General features: G+C 59.1%; 3 protein-coding genes across 5 annotated transcripts in view; 2 read left to right on the top strand and 1 right to left on the bottom strand.

Annotated features, from left to right (window-relative positions):
• The first annotated feature begins 513 nt into the window (after positions 1–513).
• On the top strand, positions 514–15902 carry CERS1 (ceramide synthase 1). 2 transcript variants are annotated; one of them, XM_034997653.1, is made up of 6 exons: positions 514–812; positions 4721–4901; positions 6712–6873; positions 7199–7346; positions 7564–7673; positions 15547–15902. In XM_034997653.1, exons 1-6 carry the CDS (start codon positions 698–700, stop codon positions 15587–15589), a joined length of 759 nt encoding a protein of 252 aa, XP_034853544.1. In that variant the 5' UTR covers positions 514–697; the 3' UTR covers positions 15590–15902. The 2 variants fall into 2 exon arrangements, with proteins under 2 accessions (XP_034853544.1, XP_034853545.1); XM_034997654.1 differs by lacking the exon at positions 15547–15902 and having other exon boundaries at positions 7564–10408.
• Positions 15903–15906: 4 nt separating this feature from the next.
• On the top strand, positions 15907–17739 carry GDF1 (growth differentiation factor 1). Its single transcript, XM_034997642.1, has 2 exons — positions 15907–16252; positions 16891–17739. The coding sequence occupies exons 1-2, from the start codon at positions 15928–15930 to the stop codon at positions 17673–17675; spliced, it is 1110 nt and encodes a 369-aa protein (XP_034853533.1). The 5' UTR covers positions 15907–15927; the 3' UTR covers positions 17676–17739.
• Positions 17740–18081: 342 nt separating this feature from the next.
• Positions 18082–24574, bottom strand: part of UPF1 (UPF1 RNA helicase and ATPase) — a 36385-nt gene continuing 29892 nt past the window's right edge. Inside the window, exons 19-24 of one of the 2 annotated variants that reach the window (XM_034997622.1) lie at positions 23397–23571; positions 22875–22956; positions 21329–21490; positions 20979–21196; positions 20528–20650; positions 18082–19942 (exon numbers count right to left, since the gene is read on the bottom strand). In XM_034997622.1, the coding sequence (XP_034853513.1) occupies positions 20531–20650; positions 20979–21196; positions 21329–21490; positions 22875–22956; positions 23397–23571 (757 nt within the window). In that variant the 3' untranslated portion in view covers positions 18082–19942; positions 20528–20530. Of the gene's footprint in view, positions 19943–20527; positions 20651–20978; positions 21197–21328; positions 21491–22874; positions 22957–23396; positions 23572–24574 lie in introns of those variants that run through there. The other variant, XM_034997623.1, reaches the window with a different exon arrangement.

Consider the following 24574-nt stretch of genomic DNA (forward strand, 5'->3'; position numbering starts at 1 on the left):
CTGCCCTGCCCCCTCTTTCTCTGCCCCATTCTCTCCTCTGTCCCCCTACATTCTCATGCTGTCCCTCACGTACCCACCCCATCTTCCCCAACCTCTTTTTCTCTCTAGCCTACCCCCAAATTCTCTGAGGTACACCTTCCCCTCAGGTTTCTCCCCCGTGGGGATCACTTGGGGCTCCAGCCTCCCCATGTTCTCCCAGATGCCCCCATACTCACCTCCATGCTCTCTCCACAGCTTTGCCCCTACAGGCCCCTCCATATCTTATCTTTAATCTCCCCTCCTCCCTGGTATAGCCCCAGCTCCCTCTGGGAACCCCAAGTCCCCCAGCTCCCCTGGGCTGGCCCCATTGGTCTCCCTTGCACTGTACTCACATGTCCCCTTCCTCTCCGCCATGGCCTTCCCTTACGTTTCTCTCAGACCTCCCCCCACTCCCCTCCCCACACTGCGCCGGACAGCTGGGCACTAAGTTTAGCCCTTGGCTGGCACACATGGGCTCTGGTTACACTCCAGGCGGCAGTGGGTACCGGGGCCCGGCCCTCCCCAACACTGCCCAGCCTGGAGAGCCCCTGAGCCTGGCTTTCCCCACCCTGGAGAAGTGGTCCCTGGTCCTTGGCCCCCAGCACTGATGGCCACCGCCTTCTCACCCATATAGCCCCTGGCCAAGCGGTGTCGCCTCCAGCCTAGAGATGCCGCCAAGATGCCTGAGAGCGCCTGGAAGTTTCTCTTCTATCTGGGCGCCTGGAGCTACAGCGCCTACCTGCTCTTCGGCACCGACTACCCCTTCTTTCACGACCCACCCTCTGTCTTCTACGGTAGGGGCCTTGCTGGACAGAGCAGGGTGGGGGAGGGTTCTGCTCGACATGGGGGAGCTGGACACTCATCATACATCTCATGCTGGATGTCAGCTCCAAGATAGGGCCGTCCCAAGGCAGCCCCAAGACAAGGGTGCCTAAAGGGCTCTGGGGACAGGAAAGGGTCCTGTTTAGGACCTGGTGCTATTAGGGCTCAGGGAGGTGTCCTGAATGAGGTGACCCCTTGTGTGGACCCAGGTGGGCATTCCTGGTGTCTGGAACAGCATGTGCAAAGGCCCTGGGGCCTGCCTGAGCTTGGTGTGTGAGGACGAGAGGAGGGTAGGAGGAGTTTGAGTTTCATTCTAAATGGGATGGGTTTGTGGATCATAAAAAGCTGCTTCTTCTGGCTGCCATGTGGAGGCAGGAGAGTCCCGGATAAGGAAGAAAGGGCCCAGGGGGGAGGTGAGGGCCTAGTGTGGCTTGGACCAGCTTGGCGAAGAGATAAGGATGGTGAGAAACGGCTGCATCCATTGATTGGATTAGATGTGGGGGTCGTCAAGGCCTGAGCTTAGTGGGGTAGGCAGGAAGGTGACTGTAGTGTCCTTTATCGCCTGCAGGCAGGCTGTTCTAGAAAACCCAATCTGTGATGGGGGTGTCGGGATTTCTCTATTCCTGTGCTGACCGCTCAGGCTGTGCGCCAGGGACACACATGGAAGTGTTTCCTGCCACAGGACGTAAACAGTTTCTGAAGCCTCCGTGGCACCAACCCCGCGCTCCGATCCAAGGGCTGGGCACAGAGCTTCTGTGTTTCAGTTTCCCGGTGACGAGCACCGCGTTTGCTGGGCACCTGTCTGTCTTGGTGGGACTGCGTCGCCCACATGGCCACTCTCCCCACGTGCATTGCCCTTGTTATAAACCCCTGGAGGGCAGGTTTTAGCTGTCATTCAATTTCCCTTTGTGTGACTGAACCACCATAGATCCCTGTCAGTTTCAGGCATGGAGTTGCCTCTGGCTTTTTCTTTTAAATTATGCTGTGATAACATGCTTGCAGGTGAGCTGCTGCTTTGCATGTGCACTTATTGGGCACCTACTGTGTACCAGGCACTGTGCTGACAGGGCTGTGAGTGCTCCAGAGAAAGCCCCCCGCCTTGATGTCTTGTGGTGACAATTAAGTACGAAATCTGTTAACAGCTGATAAGAAAACTCCAGGGGGGCGGGGAATGTTCTACAGAGATGGGGATGGCCCCACCAAAAGTGACCTTTGCATGGGGACCTGGAGGTGCCTGGAGCAGATAGGAAATGCAAGGGCCACCGTGGGACAGGCACACTCCTGGCAGATGCTCAGAGGCAGAGAGCAGCCCCCCCCAGGACAGGGGGTAGCTACCGGAGGGCTGTGAGCAGCGGGGGATACTGACAGGCCCAACTGAGAAGGGGGCTGAGGGCAGGAGCCAGGACACGAGGGGGCTAGGCCCAGGATGGGGCCCAGAATGGGAGAGAAATGGCCGGCTTGAGAAATGTTTTGAGGGCAGAACTGATAAGGATCCACTGCCAGGCCAGAGGGAGGGGTGAGCAGGGAGGGTGGGGATGACACCAGGGGCTGGGATCCAAGGTAGGGGGCAGGTTTCAGGGAGAGCAAGGAGCTGGGTTTAGGACACCGCGGCGCTGATCCCAGAGGCCAGGGTGGGGGATGTGGTGGGGGTGACACGAAGCGTCCAGAGCAGCAGGTTGGATGTAAATGCGGAGAGCAGGCCGGGGCTCCATGGCCCCCCGAGTGCGGGGAGGTGCAGACGGAGTCTGGATGGGGGATTCCATGTGTGTCGCACTCTCCCTACCCCGCCCCAGATCCGGGGCTCTAGGGTGGAGGGGGACGCTCGCGCAACGGTAAAAGTCTTGCCAGTGCGATTGGTGGAAAATTCTGCGTCCTGTTTCCACAGCGGGCTGGCTCTGTGCACCGAGGCACCTCTACATCCCTTTCCTCTCAAGGGGGGCAGAGGCGCCTGGCAGGTGTTGGGGGGGGCCTCCACCGGCTGCAACATTCCCACAGAGCTCGGGGAGGGGGGCTCCTGCCAGAAGTGTGCGTTTTGCTGTCAGACTTTGAGGAGCCCCTGGACCTGATAAAGTGGTGGGAGGAGATCTAATCCATTGTGGGGGGGGTGCATTTTTTTTTTTTAATTAGGTAAAATATACATGACGTAAAGTCAACCATAATTTGCCAGTAGCTGGTACTGTCCGCTGGCGTGAGGTCCCTGGAGTAGCCAGGTGCGTGGAGATGGAAGCCAGGACTCGGGGAGGGCACGGGGAGCCGGGGCTTAAGGGGCACAGAGGTTCGGGTGGGCGCCACGAGGAACGTTCTGGAGATGGCCGCGCCGCGGTGCAAACACAGTGGGGCCACAGAACAGAAAAATGGCTGAGGTGTCAGCGTTCACATGGTACGTGTCTTACCACAGTTTTTAAATATTTACCATGTTCAGGTGGGCAGTTCCGTGGCACACGTGGCACATTCACCGTGTTGTGCCTCCATCCCCGCCCCCCCCCAAGGAGGCCCCCCCCCCCCGGGCAGGCCCCCCCCCCCCCCCCCCCCGCCCCAACCACGGATCTGCTTTCTGTCTCTATGGATTTGCCTGTTCTGGACCTTTCCTGGAGGTGGAAAGGGATTATGCTCTCTGTGACCTTTTGTGTCTGGCTTCTTTCACTCAGCGCCGTGCTTTTGAGGTTCATGGACCCCATAGGAGAGCTGGTGCCTCGCCGCTTTGTACGGCTGGGTGGTAGTCCGTCGTGTGCAGGGCGCACATTTTGCTCACCCACTCGCGCGTTGGTGGGCACTTGGGTTGCTTCCACCGTCTGGTGGCGGCCGCGGCGCTCCTGTGCACTTGCGTGTGCAAGGAGCCCTGGCCTGAGCTCCCTTGAGCACCTGACTAGGAGTGGACTTGCTGGAGCACATGGGGCTCGTGTGTTCACAGCTGCTGCAACCACCGCAGGGAGGGTGGACCGTCGGGGACAGGCTCTGGAAAGCCAGGAGGAGCTGGGGCCGAGCTGAGCGGGAGACAGTGGTGCCCGGAGCAGGGTCAGAGTGGCGAGGGCAGGGGAAGTGAGCAGAGGCCTGGACAGAGAGGGGACCCCGGATGGGGGCCCACGTGAGTGGGTCCCTGTTGCGTAAGGAGTCAAGGCGCGGATGAAGAAGGGTCGCCGAGGCGAGGCACTGGGCGTGGGGGTTAGGGGACAGCCAGGCTCCAGGCGGCATGAGGGTCTGGCTCCAGGTCTCTGAGGGTGGAGGCAGGAGCCCTCGGGGGGAGCCCAGGGTGGTCATTTTGGGGGTGTGAGCAGAGAGGGAGTGGCCAGGGAGGTCCAGGTCGATGCAGGCCAAGCCCTCTTGGTGATGGTCCTGAGAGAGGAAATGGGGAGAGCCAGGGGTCAGTGTCACCGGGAGGGGGTGAAGCCTGAGTGTGGGTGGGCACAGGTGGCCGCAGGAGCAGGTGGAGGGGAGCCACACCCCACTGGGTGGGACAGCCCATCTGCAACAGGATTGGCCCGTCAGCTTTCTGCCTCGGCAGTCCTGCCTGGCATGGTGAGGCGGGTGGCAGCCTCCATCCTGCAGGGGGATTTGCCGGGATGGGAGAACCTGGGACAGGGGCATCGAAGCTGCCTCCAGAGAGCCTGATAAGTGAGAGAACACAGGAAGGGGAAACCAAGCCAGAGTTGGAAATCCTGCAAGGGACAGATTTCAGGGGTGGGAGCATCTTTTTCTATAAATCTAGAACCACTCCAAAAAAAGAACACCCGTTCATAAAAAATAACAGGTAGAGAGTGGGAACAGACTACCAGGGACCAGTGTGCCTGCAGAAGGGGGTGGCACGCCTTGGCTTGTGGAGGCTGCACCCCAGCTGGAGGGGTCCTGGAGGCCCCTGACCACACAGGCCTGCTCTCCCCAGACTGGACGCCGGGCATGGCGGTGCCCCGGGACATCGCAGCCGCCTACCTGCTGCAAGGAAGCTTTTACGGCCACTCCATCTATGCCACGCTGTACATGGACGCCTGGCGCAAGGACTCGGTGGTCATGCTCATCCACCACGTGGTCACCCTGGTCCTCATCGTCTCCTCCTATGCCTTCCGGTGAGTCCGGGAGCGGGCTGGAGGGCAGCGGGCACAGCATGAGCAGAGAGGGTAGGCTGGCAGGGGCCACGGTGGGTATCCATGGGGGTGGGTTCTGGAGAGAGACTGCAGAGGGATGGGGTATATCAGGTGCAGAGAAGCCCCAGCCTGCTCATACCCCATCCGTCCCCCTCTGGCCCCTCCGACCCCATGGCAGCCTTGGCCGGGTCACTTAGAAGTGCTTCCTGGGCCACCAGCCATGCCCGGCTGCTGCAGGGGGTGTGGCTAGGAACACAACCAACCCACCCTAGCATTCTAGAGCCCACTGTGGCCACCACACGTGGCCCCTGAGGGCCTCAGACGCAGCCCGTCCACACCTCAACCTGCCGTACGTGTAAGGTCAAAGACAGTGGAGAGTGAGTATCTCTTGCCAATCCTTCTGTTGTATCAGTCGCATGTGAAGATGACAACATTTTGGACTTACCGAGTCAATTAGAATATAGTGTTAAAATTAATTGTCTTTTTTTTTTTTTAAGATTTATTTATTTGAGAGAGCGAGAATGAGAGAGAGAGAGAGTACATGAGAGGGGGGAGGGTCAGAGGGAGAAGCAGGCTCCTCGCCGAGCAGGGAGCCCGATGCGGGACTCGATCCCGGGACTCCAGGATCATGACCTGAGCCGAAGGCAGTCGCTTAACCAACTGAGCCACCCAGGCGCCCTAATTGTACGTCTTCTTTACCTCTTGTTTAAATGTGGCTGATAGAGAATCTGAAGTAACACGCACGGTTCACCTGCTTCCCGTTGGACGGGCTGCTCCACACCTCTAGAGCTGCCGGCCGCCAGGGCCTGTGTCAGCTCGGACTGAACTGAAATAAAGCTGCATGTTCTCTTCTGCAGCCACAGTAGCCACGTGTCAGCTGCTTAGTGGTCACGTGTAGCTGCTGCCTCTCCTACTGGACAGTGCAGGTTTAGAACATTCCTATCATTCTAGAAAGTTCTATTAGGTAGCAATGTTCTAGAGTAGAATTAGGTGATAAGACCCAAACAAACAAACAGACGAGAAAAGAACTAACAGTTTGTTTGAAGGTGATAACTATGGAGAAAAATCAAGTGGGAAGATAAGGACCGTGGGGGTGGTGAGGTGTGGGTGGTTGGGTGACACGTGAGCAAAGTCTGAAAGGTGAAGGAAGGCTCCGTGAACACTGGGGAGGTGCATGTTAGGCGATGGGAACAGCATGTGCAAAGGGCCTGTGGCACGTGAACTGTCAGGAAGGCAGAGTGAGAGAGGTGCTCAGGCATGTTCAGGCTGAATTCAGGTCCAGTGGCCCAAGCAGCTGTCAGGTGGAATGCTGGGGAGGGACAGGCGGATGCCTTCAGGCTTCTTTAGAGCCTGGTGGGGACTCGGCCTTCCCTAGGCAGGTCTGCAGATTGCAGCAATGTTCAGGTTAAACGAACAGACCTAGGAGGGTCAGTGTGGCAATGATGTTGGAGGTGAGGGACAGACTTGTGGGGGATGCAAAATGGCCCAGGCCACTGAGGGTCAGGGGTCACAGAGACGAGGAGGGGCAGACAAGGAACTTCCAGGGAGGCTCCTGGGTCCCCTGGGGACAGTGAGGCAGGGAGGGTGAGGGAGTGAGTGGGGCCACCAAGGCGCAGGCACAGCTTGGGTGCTGCCCCTGACCTGGCCCGCTGAGGAAATGGGCAGGTCACGGAGGCCAGGGAGGGCAGCTTTGAAGGGGCCCACAGGAGGCTTGGGGTACAGCCTTGGTGCAGGATAAGGGTCTCCAGTGTGACCCACCCTCTCTCCTCCCCTATCCCACTCCCCTCCCCAGGTACCACAATGTGGGCATCCTCGTGCTCTTCCTGCATGACATTAGCGACGTGCAGCTGGAATTCACCAAGCTCAATGTCTACTTCAAGTCCCGCGGCGGCTCCCATCACAGGCTCCACGCTCTGGCGGCCGACCTGGGCTGCCTCAGCTTCAGCCTCAGCTGGTGAGGGGGCAGGGAAGGGGGTGGGGCTGGCGAGAAGGGGTGGAGGCATTCCGGGGAGGAGGTGGGGCTGGCGAGAAGGGGTGGGGCCAAGCTGGAGGGGGTGGGGCCTGGCGGGACAGGGGCGAGCCGGAGGCGGGGCAGAAGCAGGGTTGGGCGGGGATGGAGACAGACGGGCAGGGGTGGGCAAGGAGGGGGCAGGGGGACCGGGATGGGTGGGGGTGTGCAGGGACAGATGGATGAGTCCAGGTGGGACAGCACAGGGCCCAGGTGGGGCAACCCTCCACCTCTCCCCGACAGCTTCCCCAAGCCCCCCTCCCCGCTGCAGGTTCTGGTTCCGCCTCTACTGGTTCCCGCTCAAGGTTCTGTACGCCACGTGCCACAGCAGCCTGCGCTCCGTGCCTGACATCCCCTTCTACTTCTTCTTCAACGCTCTCCTTCTGTTGCTCACCCTCATGAACCTCTACTGGTTCCTGGTGAGTCAGCAGCCCACCGCTCCTTGCCCACCCAGTGGTTGGTCCCCAAGCAGTGGTCCAGGCACAGGCCCTTCTCAGGCATGCCCAGGGAGGGGGCATATTCGGCCCTGGGAACAGCACGTGCAAAGGTCCGGTGGCAGGAGCACACAGCCATCGGGAGGGCAGCAGGGTCAGGGAAGTGGCTTTTTCTCACTTGTGCGCCCCCCTCCCCCCACAGTACATCGTGGCTTTTGCTGCCAAGGTGCTGACAGGCCAGGTACACGAACTGAAGGACGTGCGGGAATACGATGCGGCAGAGGCCCAGAGCCCCAAGCCCAGCAAAGCTGAGTGAGTGTGGAGGGGCCGCCGCCCCGGTTCGTTCCTTTAGCCACATCTGTCTGGTGCGCACACTCTGGGGGCCGGCTCTGGAGACAAGGCAGCGGATGAGGCTGCCATGGACACTGCCCCCGTCCCCAGAGCCTCTGTCCCAGAGAGAGTGCAATAAAGGCGTGGAAGCTTAGCGACAGAGTTAGATGCGTCAGGCCAGACAGGAAGTGGGTGGAGCAGCCTGGGGGTGGGGCAGGTTGGCGAGGGTGGAGAATCTGGGTCTCGATGGTAGGAGTTGGTGGTAGGAGCTAGGAGCATGAGGGCCAAGCTGAGTCGCTGGCCCAGTGGGTGAGCAGCCATGATCCAGGTCAGAGGGGAGCCTCTAAGCAGGTGGCAGTGGAGGTGGGGAGGACGGGGAGCCGTGATGGCCCAGAGAGCCCACACTAGGTCCGTGTTGACGCTCCCTGGCCTTGAGGCCCAGCAGGGCAGCCCACAGGGCAGTCAAGCAGGAGAGGGGGCTGGGGGCTCAGACCCAGTCTGGCCCAGGCGGGAGTCCTAGGGAAGGAGGGGAAAAGGGGCCTCATCAAGCACCACGGAGGTAGGACCCCTGGGATTCGCCAGCCCCAGGTTGTAAGCCAGACGATGTCCAATGCTCCCAGCCTGGAGGGGCCCCAGGAGTGAATGGAGGCAGTTTTGGGTGATCAACAGAGTCTAGGGTGTACAACACCCCAAGATGGGGGGCTGCTGTCGGCTTGCAAGGTACCAAGTCAGTGGACCCTGTGATTTGGCTTCTGGGGGGCTCATCAGTGACCAACCTGAGAAAGGGGGTTTCAGGGAAGCAGTGTGCTCAGAGCTCGATGAGATGGGTCAGAATGGGCTGTGAGGAGGATGAGAGAAGCAGAGATTTTAAAAATCTCCTTGGAATACGTAAGAAGGGGAGCAGAGAACCGGCGGGTTCCAGAGTGGAGAGCTGAGGGCTCTCTGGCCAGTTCACATAAATAAAAGCACTTTGCAACCCCCAAGCGTGGCACTACTGTTGGGGGGGTGCTAAGGCCAAAATGCCAGTGCCCAGGCCAGAGAGGGACCAGACAGGCGAGCAGGGATCACGGACATGAGAGGACTGGACAGCAGGTGAGGTCTCCGCAGCTGGATGGTGTGGGGGCCTAATCACCACGCGGCCGTCCCTGTCATCGGGACGGGTGGGCACAGGGGCCGTCGCCAGGACGAGTGTGGTCAGATCCCAGCTCTGCTATAGAACCTACCAGACTTGTTTTAGGTGAACCAGAAATAAAAAAAGCAAAGACAATCCAAGACTTCCGTCTCGAGCTGCCATTTACCGAGACGGAAGTTGGGGCTGAGTTGGGGTAGGGCTGTGTGCACCGGCCAAGGGGGGTGGGCAGGAATCAGGCATCTAGTTTGGGGGCTGTTTGATCATCCGATGTCCAGGGAACATGAGTTAGGAATTCCACGAAGACATCAATGAGGTATCCCCAAGGAGTCTGACCAACCCTCAGAGAAAACCTCAGAAAAAGCAACAGCTAAAGCAGCAGGTGCAAGAGGGGAGCACTTACTTGGCCAAAACGAAAAACTGGAAAGATCTTCCTGCTGTAGACTGGGGAGCTCCTGGTGGAGATGTCCAGACCACCTAGCCCCACTCGGTGCGGCTCCCTAGCCTGTCTGCCCTGAGAACACCCGGCCAGAACATGGGGTGGGGGGCAGGGGGCTGGCACGTGGCCGGCATGTCCAGTAGGATGAGAGCGTGAACTCCGCACAGAAAGGACAGGGCAGACCAGGGAACGCACTGCCAGGATCCACCCCCCGGGTGTCACCCGCAGAGCTCAGTTCCCCAAGGCTGGCCACAGTTAGCGCAGTCGGATGTAACATGGATAAGAAGCAAGGAGAATGTGGAACATGCTGCCGAAGAGTGGTCAGGGCGCCTCCAAACCCTCAGGTCGTGGAAAACAAGGCAGCTGAGGCGCTGTCTCCGGTCAGAGGCAATGAAGGCATGTTGCCTGAACGCAGTGTGGGCTGGTGGGCCAGAAAAAGGACATTCGCGGAAAAACTCGGGAAATCAAATAAGGTCTGCGTTTCGTTCGTAGCACTGTCCCGGCCTTGGTGTCCTCGTTGTGACAAATACACGGTGGAGGTGTGAGATGGTAACATGCAGGGAAGCCGGGCGAGGGGTACCCCACAGCTCCCTGTCCTGCCTTCGTAGCATCTCCACAAACCGACGATTACCCTAAAATAAAAATCTTATTTAAAAAAAAAAACATGAAAGATCGTCAAAAATGACATTGGATGTCATAGTGTGTTGCCAGTTTTGTAGGAACAAAGTACCGTGAGTTGGGGGACCTTAGAACAGAAATTTGTCTCTCACAGCCCTGAAGACCAGGAGTCTAACATTGTCGGCAGGGCCATGCGTGCCCCCTCCGAAGTCTCTAGCAGAGGACCCTTCCTTGTCTCTTCCAGCTTCCGGGGACTCCACGGGTCCCTTAGCTTGTGGCCGTGTCACTCCAGTGCCCATTCTCTGTCTTCATATGACCTTCTGCTCTCCAGCTCTTCTCTCTTCTGAGGACACTTGTCTTCAGACTGAGGATCCATCCTAAATCCAGTCTGATCTCCGCCCAGATTCCTTCACCTAATCACATCTGCAGAGAGCTTTTTTCCCCTAATAAAGTCACATTCCCAGGTTCCAGAGATTAGGATGTGGGGACTGCCCATCAGCCCCCTGTGGATGTTAAGGCCCATAGAATTAGATGCTGCTGGAGAGAGAATCAGAAAGTTAAAAGCTGGGGGTGCCTGGGTGGCTCAGTTGGTTAAGCGACTGCCTTCGGCTCAGGTCATGATCCTGGAGTCCCGGGATCGAGTCCCGCATCGGGCTCCCTGCTCGGCGGGGAGTCTGCTTCTCCCTCTGACCCTCTTCCCTCTCGTGCTGTCTCTCATTCTCTCTCTCAAATAAATAAATAAAATCTTAAAAAAAAAAAAAGTTAAAAGCTGCGAAGAAGTGACCAAGGTTACAGCAACCGCAGCTAGAAACGATGACAGCTAGAATTCTAAGCATGACCTGGCCTCGCTGAGTTCTGATAGGAGACAGACACAACATGAGAAGACACAGTGCTGAGAATTTTCCAGACGTAACGGTGTAAATCAGAAAGAGGATGAATAAAAAGACATCCATGGCCCCAAACACGTCGTAGCGAGAAATGCAAAACAGCCACAGGAAAGATGGCCTATGCAACAAGGACACAGCCGCAAGGGACGCAGGACGAGTGTGGAGGGGACTGTCCTGTCCAGTGCCGAAAAGAAGGAAGCAGCAACTGGGAATTTCTTACACAATTCTGAAAACATTTGCCTGAGGGAACCTGACCGGCTTCGTCGGTAGAGCACGCGACTCTTGATCTCCTGGTCCTGTGTTCGAGCCCCACGTTGGGTGTAGAGTTGACTTAAAAAAGTAAAATCTTTAGGGGCGCCTGGGTGGCTCAGTCGTTAAGCGTCTGCCTTCGGCTCAGGTCGTGGTCCCAGGGTCCTGGGATCGAGCCCCTCATCGGGCTCCCTGCTCAGTGGGGAGCCTGCTTCTCTCTCTCCCACTCCCCCTGCTTGTGTTCCCTCTCTCTCTCTCTCTCTCTCTGTCAAATAAATAAAATCTTAAAAAAAAAAAAAGTAAAATCTTTAAAAATAAAAACAATTCCTCAAGAGACAGAACACCCACAAGAAGAAAAACTAGGAAAGTTTACCACTCATAGATCTTGAGGGGTGTATTTTAGAACACAGGAAAGCTATCCCAAGAGGTAGATCAGCAGGTGAAATGACACATATCTGGGTAAAAAAATGTAAAGGCCCGATCTGAGCTTTAAAAAAATGAGAACTGAAGCAGTAAATACTGAAATGGGATTGGGGCCTTTGCACTTTGCAAGAGGGTGGGGATTACCTTTAGGCTATATTAAGGACTTCTGGGAACGCTGGTAGGATGTAGAGGGGAACCCCGGACAGGGACAACAAAAAAAAAAAATGCAAAAAAGGAAGATTAGTAAAAGCAGGATAAGGAAGGCAAAACCAGAGGGTAGACTCTCAAATATTACTCATCCAAATAAGCATACATGGAATAATCGTGACAGTTACAAGGTTTTTTTAAATTTATTTTTTTAAAAAACTTATTTAGAGAGAGTGCAGCAGGGAGGGGCAGAGGGAGCGAGAGAGAATCTCATGCAGACTCCCTGCTGAATGTGGACCCCCGACACGGGGCTCGATCCCACGACCCCGAGATCATGACCTGAGCTGAAACCAGGAGTCAGATGCTTAACCCACTGCGCCACCCAGGCGCCCCACAAGATTTTTTTTTTTTTAATCCACCTCTTCGCTGGTTAAAGGACTTCAAGTCCAGGATACGTGAACGTTGCAAGTAAAAGAACAAGACAAAAAAATCAGATGTAATACTTGATCTGGAACATTCCACGTGTCACAACCCTAAAATCTCAGCATGACGGGACCACGGGAGGTAGTCCGAGCTCCTCATTGAGCAGCTCAGAAGCAGTGGGAACAGATGTTCTTTTTAAGCACAGGACGTTTCTCAGAATTGACCAAACCCAGCCACAGGGGAAATCTCCAGGCCCCAGAACCAGGATCCTGCAGGCTGCGTAGACGAAAGTTCAGGGAGGTTTGAGAACAGTGAGGAAATGTTGACTGAGACCCACGACTGTGGAGCTGGGAAACCGAGCACGTGGCCAGTAAGTAGCCCCGCCCCCTTCCTCGTAGTGCCCGGCTTCATTCGTTCTGGCTGCTTCTCTCTTTTTTTTTTTTTTTTAAAGATTTTATTTATTTGAGAGAGAGAGAGAGAGCGCACACGAGAGGGGGGGAGGGTCAGAGGAGAAGGAGACTCCCTGCCAAGCAGGGAGCCCGATGCGGGACTCGATCCCGGGACTCGAGGATCATGACCTGAGCCGAAGGCAGTCGCCTAACCAACTGAGCCACCCAGGCGCCCTGCTTCTCTCTTCTCACTCCCTCTGCCTCCCAGAGCCCCAGGACCACCAGCACTGCCTCCACCATCAGCCCCCTGGAGGGGCCCCCGTGCCCCAGTCCTGGCCCAGCCCCTCGGTCTGAAGCCCCCCATTGCCGCCTCAGGGGCTGCTGAGACCAGCAGCCACCAAGGGCCCTCACCCCACTCGGTCTGCTGACCTGCCCTGCAGCACCCACCACTTCCCCACGGCCTCCCCTCTCACGGCCCCTTCATTTAATTCACCTGACTTCCAAGTTTCTCCCCCAGCTCCCGATGCTCCTCTGCGCGCCCATTCTCTGTCTCCGGGTCCGCCTGACATTCCCAGCTTCTGTGAAACTATTGGGAATCAGCCCCTCTTCCCTCCCCAAAGTACCTTTCTGGAACGTTTGCCTATCGCAGTGGGGGGAAACTCAAAGTGGAAACCTTGCCAAACCCTAGGGAGTCCCCTCGCTCCCTGTCCTCCTTACCTCCGAGGAAATATCCAGAATCCTCCCAAGATGCTGCCTGCTTTCCTCTCCCTCCAGTTTCCACCCTTGTTCTGATTCTCTTTTCCCCATAGTGGGGCGATGACACTGAACAGCGCAAATCTGACATCGTAGAGAAGCCATCCCCACCACCCCACCCCCCACCCCCCACCCCGCCAAATACTGGTTTTGAGTGGGGAGGGGTGCTTGGAAGCTTGTACAGAAAAATAAACCAGCATCATCGGGAAAGTTCTGGTAAGGTGCATGGCGGGGTACCGATCCTCGAACGTATTAAACCTACTATAAAAGTATAGGAACTGAAACAGTGAGGAACAGAGCTGAGTCCATAAATGGAATAGACTGCAGTCCTAAAGATCACTGGGAGCAAAGAGCTGTCAGAAATACTTGGTAACCATCTGGAGAAAAGAGCAAACTTGTGTATCTCGAATCAGCCCGAGGCCAACTTCCGATGGATCAGATGTCGAAGCCAAAGCAGAAGCTGCGAAATAAAACCCGAGCCGAAAAGGGAGATTGTGGCATCTAGCACCTGAGCCATGAGAAGAGTCTAGAAGCCAGCAGCCCCCACCTCTGCTCCGTCTAGAGAACCAACAGGCAAAAACGGACGACAAAGGACAAACCTGAGGGCTTATCCCTGGGGGCTTATCCCTAACCTCACAGATCAAGGGCTCCTGCCGGTGGTAGCAGCCAGAGAAAGGGCAGCAAGCCACGGAAAAGTGGGCAGAGGATGGGACGCGCGCTCCCAGGAAGGGACATGCAGTGGCTCCAGCCCAAGGAAAGAATGAATTAAAGTGACTGAGGTCATCTCGAGGGAAGTAGGTTCCTATATGAAAGGGTCTCTGAGCCAGAGTGCTCCGCAAGACGAGGGGATGCCCGGGGTGGTAGCACACGCCGTGAGCTAGGATGTGGGTGAGATACCCGCAAGATGTGTGTGAAATGCTGCACGGAAGCAAGAAACCCAGGTTGATTTCCAGGAGTGGCTCAGGCAAACTGTGAGTTCCCTGTGCTTTCTGATGTCCAGATCGTGAGAATACAGTAGCCGCTCAAAAAACTTGATAACAGGTGTACGTAAGCCGCACCGTAGGACCCACTTCTGCAAAGACACGGATAGACCGATGCGCAGAGGCAGGAGGGGGCTCCCCTAAGTGGGAACAGGAGTAGCCAATGCCATGACCAGTAAGCGGCAGTGAGATGCTGGGTCAGCACCAGCAGGCACTGGCAAAGGCACCAAGGAGCAGGGGCGGAAACCCTTGTCGAATCTGGTCAGGTGGTCCTGGGCAGACCCCGAGGCGGAACCCGAGACCTGCCACCAGCGCCGGCAGGGAAAATAGAATTTATGGAGAGCGGTGGTGCGCACGGCAGCAACCTCTGGGTCGACTTTTGGGAACACTGGGGTGCAGAAGACATCTTTTTTATTTTTTTAAGATTTTATTTATTTGAGAGCAAGAGAGGGAGAAAGAGCACAGAGGGAGAGGGGGAGGGAGAAGCAGACTCCCTGCTGAGCAGGGCTCTATCCCAGGACCCCCGAGATCAGGACCCGCACTGAAGGCAGACGCTTAACTGACTGGGTCACCCAGGCATCCCCCAGAAGACATCTTTATAGTTTGAAATATGCAAACCATACCTTATTTAGAAATTAGGGGGCTTGGGGCGCCTGGGTGGCTCAGTCGGTTAAGCGTCTGCCTTCAGATCGGGTCATGATCCCAGGGTCCTGGGATCGAGCCCCACATCGGGCTCCCTGCTCAGCGGGGAGCTTGCTTCTCCCTCTGCCGGCCGCCCCCCCTGCTTGTGTTCCCTCTCTCTCTGTGTGTCAAATAAATAAATAAAATCTTAAAAAAAAAAAATTAGGGGGCTTTCTCTGGACTTAACCTGGACACTTACCATATTGATTCGAGTTTTTAAAACACTGCATAACTTGTTTTCAGAATGTGGAAGGAATGTAGGGGCTGTGGCAGATGGAGACAGAGGCCAGTGGATGGAGAATCACAGAGGCTGTGAAGACTTTCCTTGTTGGGCTGTGAGCCAGCCAGGGCCCCCGGAGCCAGGGAGGAGCCCTACTCTGGGCGGAGTGTCAGGGAGCTCTGGCCAGTTTTGCCCACTCTCTGGAAGGGGAGGAGGATAAAGTGCAGGGTTTATCCAGACCCAAGTGGTGGGGTTAAATCAGGCGGAGGGCTTTTGCCCTCCAGCGGCAGTGGGTAGCTCCAGAGAGAGGAGAGAGGAGGGTTTAATTGGGAGGAGCAGGGACGCCATGCCCACTAGGCGGAAGGCAAGGTCTTATGGCCGTGTGGGCAGGGAGGAAGGACCCAGGTGGGCCGCCGCCTGGCAGGAAAAAGGGATGGGGAGGGCGATGCGGGCGAGACAGGGCGGTATGCGGGGCATGGGGTCCCGGGGCTAACCTGGGTCCGGTTCTGGCCCCCAGGAAGCCGCTGAGGAACGGCCTGGTGAAAGACAAGCGCTTCTGAATTCCTTGATCACCGTCCCACCCCTTAGGACCCAGCCTCGCCCGACCACGCCCCCCAGGGACCGACCACGCCCCTCCTCCGGGACTCTGGCTCCGTCCCTCCCCGCCCCACCTGGGCCCTGGCCACTCCCGGTCACCTCCCCCTGGACTCCTGCCCCGCCCCCGGGGTCTACCCCCGTCCGGCTTCAGGACCGCGGCCACGTCCCCCGGGACCCTGACCCCGCCCAGCCCCAGACCTCCGTCCAGGCCCCTCCAGGGACCTCGGCCCCGCCCCCAGCCTGCAAGTCGAGGGTGCCCGGCGGCTCCTGAGCACTCGTCCGGCCGCCGCCAGCGAGGAAGATGCCACCGCCGCGCCGCCGTCCTGGCCGCCGCGTCCTTTTCCTCCTCCTGGCCCTGCTGCTGCCCTCACCGCCCCCAACGCGCGCCCCAGCGCCCCCGGGCCCCGCCGCCGCTCTGCTCCAGGCTCTCGGGCTGCCCGACGTGCACCGGGGCGCCCCCACGCCCCGGCCCGTACCCCCCGTCATGTGGCGCCTCTTCCGCCACCGGGACCCCCAGGAGGCCAGGGTGGGCCCGCGGCGGACGCCCCAGGGGACCACCCTGAGACCGTGCCACGTGGAGGAGCTGGGGGTCGCCGGAAACATCGTGCGCCACATCCCGGACCGCGGTGAGTGGGGCCTGCGCTGGGGGCGTGTGTCGGGGAGGCTGGACCCCGCCGCGCGCCCCGCCACGAGCCTCCAGCGCCGCGTGGGGGAAGCCAGAGCGGCTCCGAATGTCCCCACCCGTCCCGTCCAGCCCACGAGCAACCTGGCCCCCCGCACTCCATGGGCTCTGCCCCGTGGGCACCTGCGGGGACCGGCTGGAGTGGTCCCACGGCCAGGCTCCCTTGCACGGGGCAAGGCCCCTAGCTTGCAGCTGAAGCCCTGCCCCCACTCTCCGCTCGTTCCCCCCGCTGTTTCACACCATTTGATGCCTTTCCTGCAGATACCACCTCTCCAGCATCGCTTCCCCACCGGCCCCAGGCATCCGTTCATCTCTAGCCCCGGCTGGGTCCCGCCGGCAGGCCGCCCTGCACCGGGCCGGGCCTCCTCTTACTTGCCAGCGATGCCCTGCCCCCACTCCCTCACTCCCCGCCCCCTCCCCCGCCCCGCGCGCCACTTAACACCGTTTGACGCCTTCCAACATTTGCCGCCCCCAGCCCCAGGCGCTCACCTTTTCCCCGTCCGCAGCAGAAACCCCCTCGCGGGCAGGCCAGGCAGGGCGCGGGGGCGCAGCGCGAGCCCAGCCTTCTCCCTGCCTCCCCAGGTGCGCCCACCCGACCCCCGGAGCCCGCACGGGCCGCGGGGCAGTGCCCTGAGTGGACCGTCGTCTTCGATCTCGCGGCCGTGGAGCCCGCGGAGCGCCCGAGCCGAGCCCGCCTGGAGCTGCGCTTCGCGGCGGCGGAGGCGCCGTTCGGCTGGGAGCTGAGCATAAGGCAGGCGGCGGAGGGCGCGGGCGCGGGCGCCGGGCCGGTGCTGCTCCGTCAGGCGGTGCCCACCCTGCGGACGCCGGTGCGCGCCGAGCTGCTGGGCGCCGCCTGGCCCCGCAACGCGTCCACGCCGCGCAGCCTCCGCCTGGCGCTGGCGCTGCTCCCCCGGGCCCCCGCGGGCTGCGCGCACCTGGCCGAGGCCTCGCTGCTGCTGGTGACCCTCGACCCGCGCCTGTGCCACCCGCTGGCCCGGCCGCGGCGCGAAGCCGAGCCCGCAGTGGGCGGCAGCCCCGGGGGCGCGTGTCGCACGAGGCGGCTCTACGTGAGCTTCCGCGAGGTGGGCTGGCACCGCTGGGTCATCGCGCCGCGCGGCTTCCTGGCCAACTACTGCCAGGGCCAGTGCGCGCTGCCCGCCGCGCTGTCGGGCCCCGGCGGGACGGCCCCGCTCAACCACGCCGTGCTGCGCGCGCTCATGCACGCGGCTGCCCCCGGCGCCGGCGGCCTGCCCTGCTGCGTGCCCGCGCGCCTGTCGCCCATTTCCGTGCTCTTCTTTGACAACAGCGACAACGTGGTCCTGCGGCACTACGAGGACATGGTGGTGGACGAGTGTGGCTGCCGTTGACGGGGCCAGATGGGGGGCCCAGACAATAAACACTGCGTGGTCCGCTCCCCTGTCTCCCGTCTGGTCGCCTGGGGGCGGGAGAGGAAGCAGCCAAGGTGGTGGGACAGTGACCCCCAGTGACGCCACCTGCCCAGCTCTCCCAGGGCTGGGGTCCTACATCCCAATCTCCACGTAGCCCAACAGCTAACCTGCCCAAGAGCCTGGGAGCTGCCCACAGCAGGCCCAGGCACTGCCCAATAGCAGGGGCCTTGGTCACTACCCGCGGCCAGTCCCCGCCATGCTGATCATCTAGCCATTCTCAGCTTTGCCGTCCAGGCGACCCCAAGGCTTCCAAAAAGCCAGGCCCCCAGACCAGGAGCTCTGCCACCTCCCTGCAGTTCATCTGCCCCAGTGTGAACACAAGAGCTGTTTATTAAGATTTTATTGGTGACAATAGAGCTTAAAACAAATCGACCAGAAATCAAAAGTTACATTGCCTTGGTACAGATGCCCCTCAATTTGGAAAACAAGAACTGCTGCTATTAAGGTGGAGAACAAAGCAAACAGCACAAAGCAGAGGCAAAGCATTCCAAGGAACAGAACAGGGCGGGCGGGTGGGCACAGGTTGCCCACGGGGTGTCGCACAGGGGGTCAGAGCGGAAACCTATCCAAACTCTACGCCTCTATGTGGCCTACCAAAAGAAGGGGGAAACCGAAAGCCCTACAGCAATGGTAATAAATAAGAGGCCTAGCCAGAAGGAAGGTGGCCTGTGTGTCCCCGTCTCCCAAGTACAAGCTGGAATCTGGAGGCTTTGATAAGGGCCAGTGTCAGCCTCACAGGGACGGGGACGCTGGGGGGGGGGGGTATGGTCAGGGTCACCAGGGCCTGGGTAGGCAGGGGATGGTCCCCAAGTAGGTGGTTGTCAGGGAGACTACCACCCCCACAGTGGTGTGCAAGGAGCTGGGGATGGCTCTCCCAGCTACAGTAACTTCTGGAGTTGTGGCCCAGACCCCTCCAGACAGAAGCCCCCTCTACTAGCTGATGTGACGAACTGCTCCAAGCCCCTTCGGCGTAGAACCAACTTATTTCTGAAACTCCTTTACCCCAAAAAAGCAGAAATCACCCCACCCCATCACAGCCATACCCACAGGTAGGAGGTCTCCCAACCCGGAGGGTGGGGTAGAGAACAAGGCAGGTGGGGCGCTCGGCATGTCCAACCAGCCACGGGCACTGTGGGCGCCTCCCTGGGGATGGGTCCTCTTGGCGGCGGTCTTCCACCAAATCCTCAGGAAGGACCCCGGGGAAGAAGCCACCCCCCCACCCTCTGGCCTCACAGCCAGTCCTGCCCAAGGCCCGTCCCGGGGTGGGTGGGGCACGAGTCCGCGGCGCGCGGGAAGCACTTGGCTTCTCAGAGTCCAGCGGAGACACCGTGGGGCTGCCTGGCCCGGGACGAGACCGTGCTCCCTCACAGCCCTGACGTGCAGGGAGAAGCCGCTGGAAGCTAAAACTGAAAACAAAATTTCTCCTCGCGATCCCGTCACAGGTGTTGATCCTAATCTTGAGATGTGTTGGCTTGTTTAAACTTCGTTTCTGGAAGCTTCTCACATCTCCCAGGTCCACCACTAAGATTTGGGAGACAAACTCAGGAAAGTATATTTTTCAGTACTCATTTGAAAGAATCTTTAAAAAACAAACAAAAACCCCAAACACCGTGTTTTCTTCAAATGAAACCCTCTTAGAACACAGGCAGCGTGACCAGGGCCGTTGCAGAGCTGGCGTGGACAGAACCCACACCTCCGCGGGGCTCTCCCAGCACGGCTGCCTCGGCAAGGAGCCTGCTCGGCACAGAAATGCGAAGTTTTTCCTGCTAAAACGTAGTCCCCTTTCAAGAAAAGAGAAACAGAAAGAAAAGAACAGAGGAAAGGGCTACTCTGAGATGAGGGTGTGCCTCCCTCCGCCCTGGTCGCAGACCCAGGTGTGCACGCGGCGAGCGCTGGGCCTCCTTGGCGAGCGGGGCAGCCTGGCAGGGCTCGCTGGCGGACGGTCCTCCGCGGCCGCCCGCCTCCCGCTCTCCCTTCTCCTTCTCCTCGCCGCCGCGGGCCAGCAGTGGGCGCTCGCTCGGTCTCGGGCTCCTCTCTCCCTCGGGTGCTCCTCTCCCTCTCCTGTTGCTCACAGTGGTGCTTCAGTTTTAGCAGTGGAAAACAGGTATCCATTTATTTTTATTTTTTATTACCCAGAATAAGATGCTGATGGACTAAGCCACATAGCTTAGCTCTTCCGCTGCCACCTGCAGGGAGGGAGGAGAGCAGAGGGCCATCAGAGCAGCTCGGGGACCCCCCGCCCCGAGGGTGCAGGGCTCCTCCCCTCGCCCCACCATGCGCTTGTGAGATGGAGCGTCGGAGGCTGGGCGAATGCCCGCGCTAGTGACTCCCCACGCCACGGAGAGGGGCGCCGAGAGTTAAGGGGCCCTTCTGCCAGCGGCACTAGCACCCCGCTCACCCAGCACACAGGGAGGGGGCCCGGGCGCAGGCTCACCAGCTCTGGTCACGCCACATTCGGGGGAACCCTACGTCAGGGTCTTAGCGGCCCCCCGAGCCCCTGGTGCAGAGGAGCCCCGTGTAGCTGGGACAGGACTCCCACCCCCACCCCTTCCTCACGGAGTCCTAGGACTCTCTCAGGCAAGGACCACCACGCAGGGAGCTGGGCACGAAGCTCCTATCCCCGTCACCACGAGCAGATGCACAGGAGCCAAAACGGCCGGCCACAGGACAAGCTGGCCTCTTGGGGACTTGAGACCCCTACCACACATTTCCCTGATTTCCCATCAAGTCCAGATCCCGACGATGAAGACCTCCTGCAGGGGTCAGCTTGCCTTCTAGTACTGGGACAGCCCTGTCACTCCGCCGTGCTGGTATGCCCGCTCCCCTTGGTACGTGGAGTCTTGCGACAGCGCCACATCGATCTGTGACTTAAACTCATCGCCAAGGTAACTGTCCTGAAAAACAAAGTTGGGGAGATAGGCATCCACTTGGAGGATGTGTTCACGTCCTTCCAGCCTCAAGTACCTGCCCCAGAGAAGGATCTGGAAAACCCGGTTCTAAAGCCTAAGTGGCAGGAGACCCACACTGGTTACCTCACCATCGGACACAGGTCACCCAGGCCAGCTGCCTAAGACTGCATCGGGAAGGTGATGCTTTAGGCCCCCCAGCCCCCCTGCTGAGAGCGGACCTATGCAGAAGGCCAGGCGGAGCCGTGCTCAGGTCTGCAGGGGTGAGTATGGGGGGTCAGTCCCGGCTGTCCTGACCTCCCTGCCGCCGGCTCACCTGGGACAGCTCGGGCTGGGAGAGGCCAGGCTGGCTCATCTGGGAGGGCTGGCTCATGGAGATGTAGCCCTGGGTCAGGGCGCCCTGGGAGAATGGCTGGGACGCCACGTCCTGGCTGGCCTGGCTGTTGGGGAGATTCGTCTGGCTGGGTCCAGGGAGCCCAAAGCGGTTCTTCTGGCGCCCCCCACGACCAGTCTTGCCTTTTGGGGTACCCCGGCCTGAAAGACAGCAGCCCAGGTTCCTTGAAGGTGATCTGCACCCGACCGACCAGCCCAGCTGCCCAAAGCCCAGACTTGAACAGACTCCAACGCCAACGTGCTTTGTCCGACATGCTGCCGCCTGGCGCTCACCTGCTGCTGGCCCGTTCGCTTGTCCAAAATACCCTGGTGGGGGCATGGGGGGCATGACAAGGTTGAAGGGGATGGGAATGTTCATGGCGGCCACATGGCTGGGGCCTGCACTGATCATGCCGATCTGGTCGTGGGTCTGGAAGTACATGTTTGAGGGCCGGCCTGCAAGACACAAGGTGGATGGCAGGCGTCACCGCCACATCCCAACGAGCCTGCTGCCTGCCCCGCCAATGGCAGCTGGAGTGGCTGGAATGTCACTCGCACCCTGCTGCTGCTCTGAGTGCCACAGCGTTGCTCGGGCAGCCCGACAGCAAAGCCACCTGGGTGATACAGAATTTCACCACTCGACCCCCACTCCTGAGAGCCTCCCTGGGGCTGGCTCCTGGGAACAAGCCTTTTCTCCCAGGGTATTTGGAGAATCCCTGGCCTACAAGCACCCAAAAGACTGAAGCTACGTTGCATTTCCAACTGAAAAAAAAAAAAAGTTCTTTGTGGATAAAATTCTATGCTCGTATTACCCGCACCCCCCTCTCTACCATTACCACCAAAAGCAAGAAAACACCTTACTGAACAGACCAGTGGATCCCACTGAAAATGAAGGCCCCCGGGTACCCCCAGGCTAGGCATATCCCAATGTGCACAGAGCCGCCCCAGGGCCTGGGAAGTCAAAGGGAGTCAAGGCATGACAGCACAGCCTTCTGGTCTGCCCCCAAGGGCCGAGAGCCTTCGCTGGGCCCACGGTGAGCTCAAGGATGAAAGATGGACCCAGAGCACCCTACATGGCAACTCACTGGATGTGGCAATGAGATCTGTCACTTGAGCCAACAACCAGGAGAATACTGGGCAAGCAAGGAAAGCGGGGGCTTGCTCATTTCACACGTGAAAGGAGCTGCTGGGGTGCATCCGGCCCCAGGATGGCCAGTGAGCTCACGAGGGGACGAAGCTCAGTGTAAAATGCGGGCGTGTGGCACCAAGCCCTGGGTGAGCCAGTCACCCTCTGCAGAGGCTGGTGCGGGGAAGGGTCCCAGGAGGCAGGGATCTGGGCGATGAAGGGGAACCATCCAGATGCTGGCTCAGGCAAGAGGGGCTGTTGCACACAGCAGGGGTAATGCTCAGCTTCAGAACAGAGACCCTACACAGGAGAGCGGTCTGAGAGAGCAAGCAGAAACGGGAAGACCGGCGAAACTGGAACCAAGACTGTGGGCAGCCTGGAGGAGCTGCAGCGGTGCCCCTCCCACTGAGTGGGCAAAGCGCAGGGGCTGGGGGAGGGGAACACCGTGGCCTGGGGCCCAGGAGCAAACAGGCAGAGCTACAGTATTTGCTTGCAACCCTCCATAAGCAGACCTGTGATATTTTTTAAAAATGTGTCTTTAGACACTGGCAAAGACCAATTCTTTGATTTCAGACAAGGGAAGGTGAGAAGGAACTGTCAGGCAAGCTTCTGTGGACTGAGGCTTGGGAGGTGACCCCAGGAGTGACAGGGCCAAAAGCTGCAGGCGTGGGAATGATCAACATCCAGGGCCCGCGTGGTCCCCCGCAGACTCACCCTGGCTGCTCCGATCATAGACGGATCCTGGGATAATGGCCTCCCGAGCATCATACATGGCTGTTGTCATGAAGCGGGCTCCCTGCAAACAGTTCAGATAGGTGAGGAATTTACCACCTCGACACAAGAACCACCTCTCAAGATCTGCGGGCCGGGCCACGCCTGGGCCGACCCTCCTCCACGGACTTGCTGACTGTGGGCTCTGGGCCTTGCACACCCCTCCTCCACGGACCTGGCCTTTGGTGCTGCACGAACTCTGTCTTCGGCCTTCACGTCAAGCGGCAGCACAGCTTCTAGGTGCCCCAGAGCACCCTGGGTTCACAGGGTTTCCTAACTGCCTGTGTCCAACTCCTGGGCGCCACCCATGACTTTACATCCCGAAAGGCCAGGTGGAAAAGCCTTGGAGATGTGGGGCGGAGGAGCTCTGTGACAACTCAGCTTGCGCCGGCCGCCACCCACTGCCACACGCCGCGAACCGCAGCCCGGCCCTGGGTTCCTGCCACCGCACCCGCCGCCGCTCACCGGGTTGATGGTGTTGACCAGCTTCCTGGGCTTGCTGAACTGCATGAGGCTCTCCCGCAGGTTGTTCAGGGGCCCCTCCACCAGCACCTTCTGCTCCTTGTAGTAGTTCAGCAGGTGGTTCCAGAGCGGCTGCTTGGACAGGGCCTTTGGGTTGCCCACAATAATGACCCCATACCTGCAAGGCGTGGGCACGAAAACACGGTGTTTGGGGCTCTGCATGGTGAGTGGAACACCACGTAACACAATGAAGCAAGACTGAACAAAAACTCAAAATCCATATCCAAGGTGACGGGCCGTTCTCCCGGCACCCTGTCTGCCTCCCTGCCCCGACGCCCGGCCTGCCCATGACAGCGCCCACCGCTGAGTGCCGGGGACAGAAGGGCATACCGCTGGTCACAGTGACCCGGCACTGAAGCCCGCCACGCAAGCTGCCCACAGTGCACTGGGTGTATCTGCAGACAATTTCTGAGGAGCCCAGACATCAAAACCCCTCCATGAGCAGAGGAGCTCAGATGAGTCTCCTTGTTTGCAGCCACGGGTCGGCCTCCTGGGAGGTCAGCCCCAGCAGGCTCCGTGGCCTTGGGAACCCCGATAGGCCAGGGCACAGACCTCAATGACCAAGCCGGGGACTGGCTTCTCTGGTGGACGCTCACCCCACCGAGCTGTTTCAGGACCCCCGTGCCCCAGTGCTGGCCACCAAACAAGACAGCACCTTAGAAAGGGGGGAGGTGGTAACAGATAACAAGCAACATGTCCTGACAGGGCAAGGAACCAATGTGTGAAGTGAGCCTGACTTCTGGCTGGTATGGGGGCAGCTGCAGTCATTTTACTCAAAGGTGACAAAGAGCCACCTTATTCTCTGGGTCCCCTCTGCTATCATTATTTCAAAAAACATTACATTCTAGGGCCAAAAAGGTAGGCGAGACCAAAAGATAAGATTTAGGGTTAAATGTCTCCACGTGGACACAACCTGCACTAGTGGCTTTCTTAGGTCAAAAGGGCCTAGATGACCCTTCCCACAAAACTGAGGCCACACAAACCCACCAGGACATGAAACAAAGGCATCTCATGGGGAGGCATTCTCTCTAAACTGCTGCTTGGGAGCGCTCTGACCTCTGGCGCTGGCGAAGCCCAGTCCCGCCCCAAGTGCAGCCCAAGGTTCAGGTGTGGGGCAAGGA

The sequence above is a fragment of the Mirounga leonina genome, unplaced genomic scaffold (assembly GCF_011800145.1).
Source record: "Mirounga leonina isolate KUSES-001 unplaced genomic scaffold, KU_Mleo_1.0 Mir_94, whole genome shotgun sequence".
NCBI lineage: Eukaryota > Metazoa > Chordata > Mammalia > Carnivora > Phocidae > Mirounga > Mirounga leonina.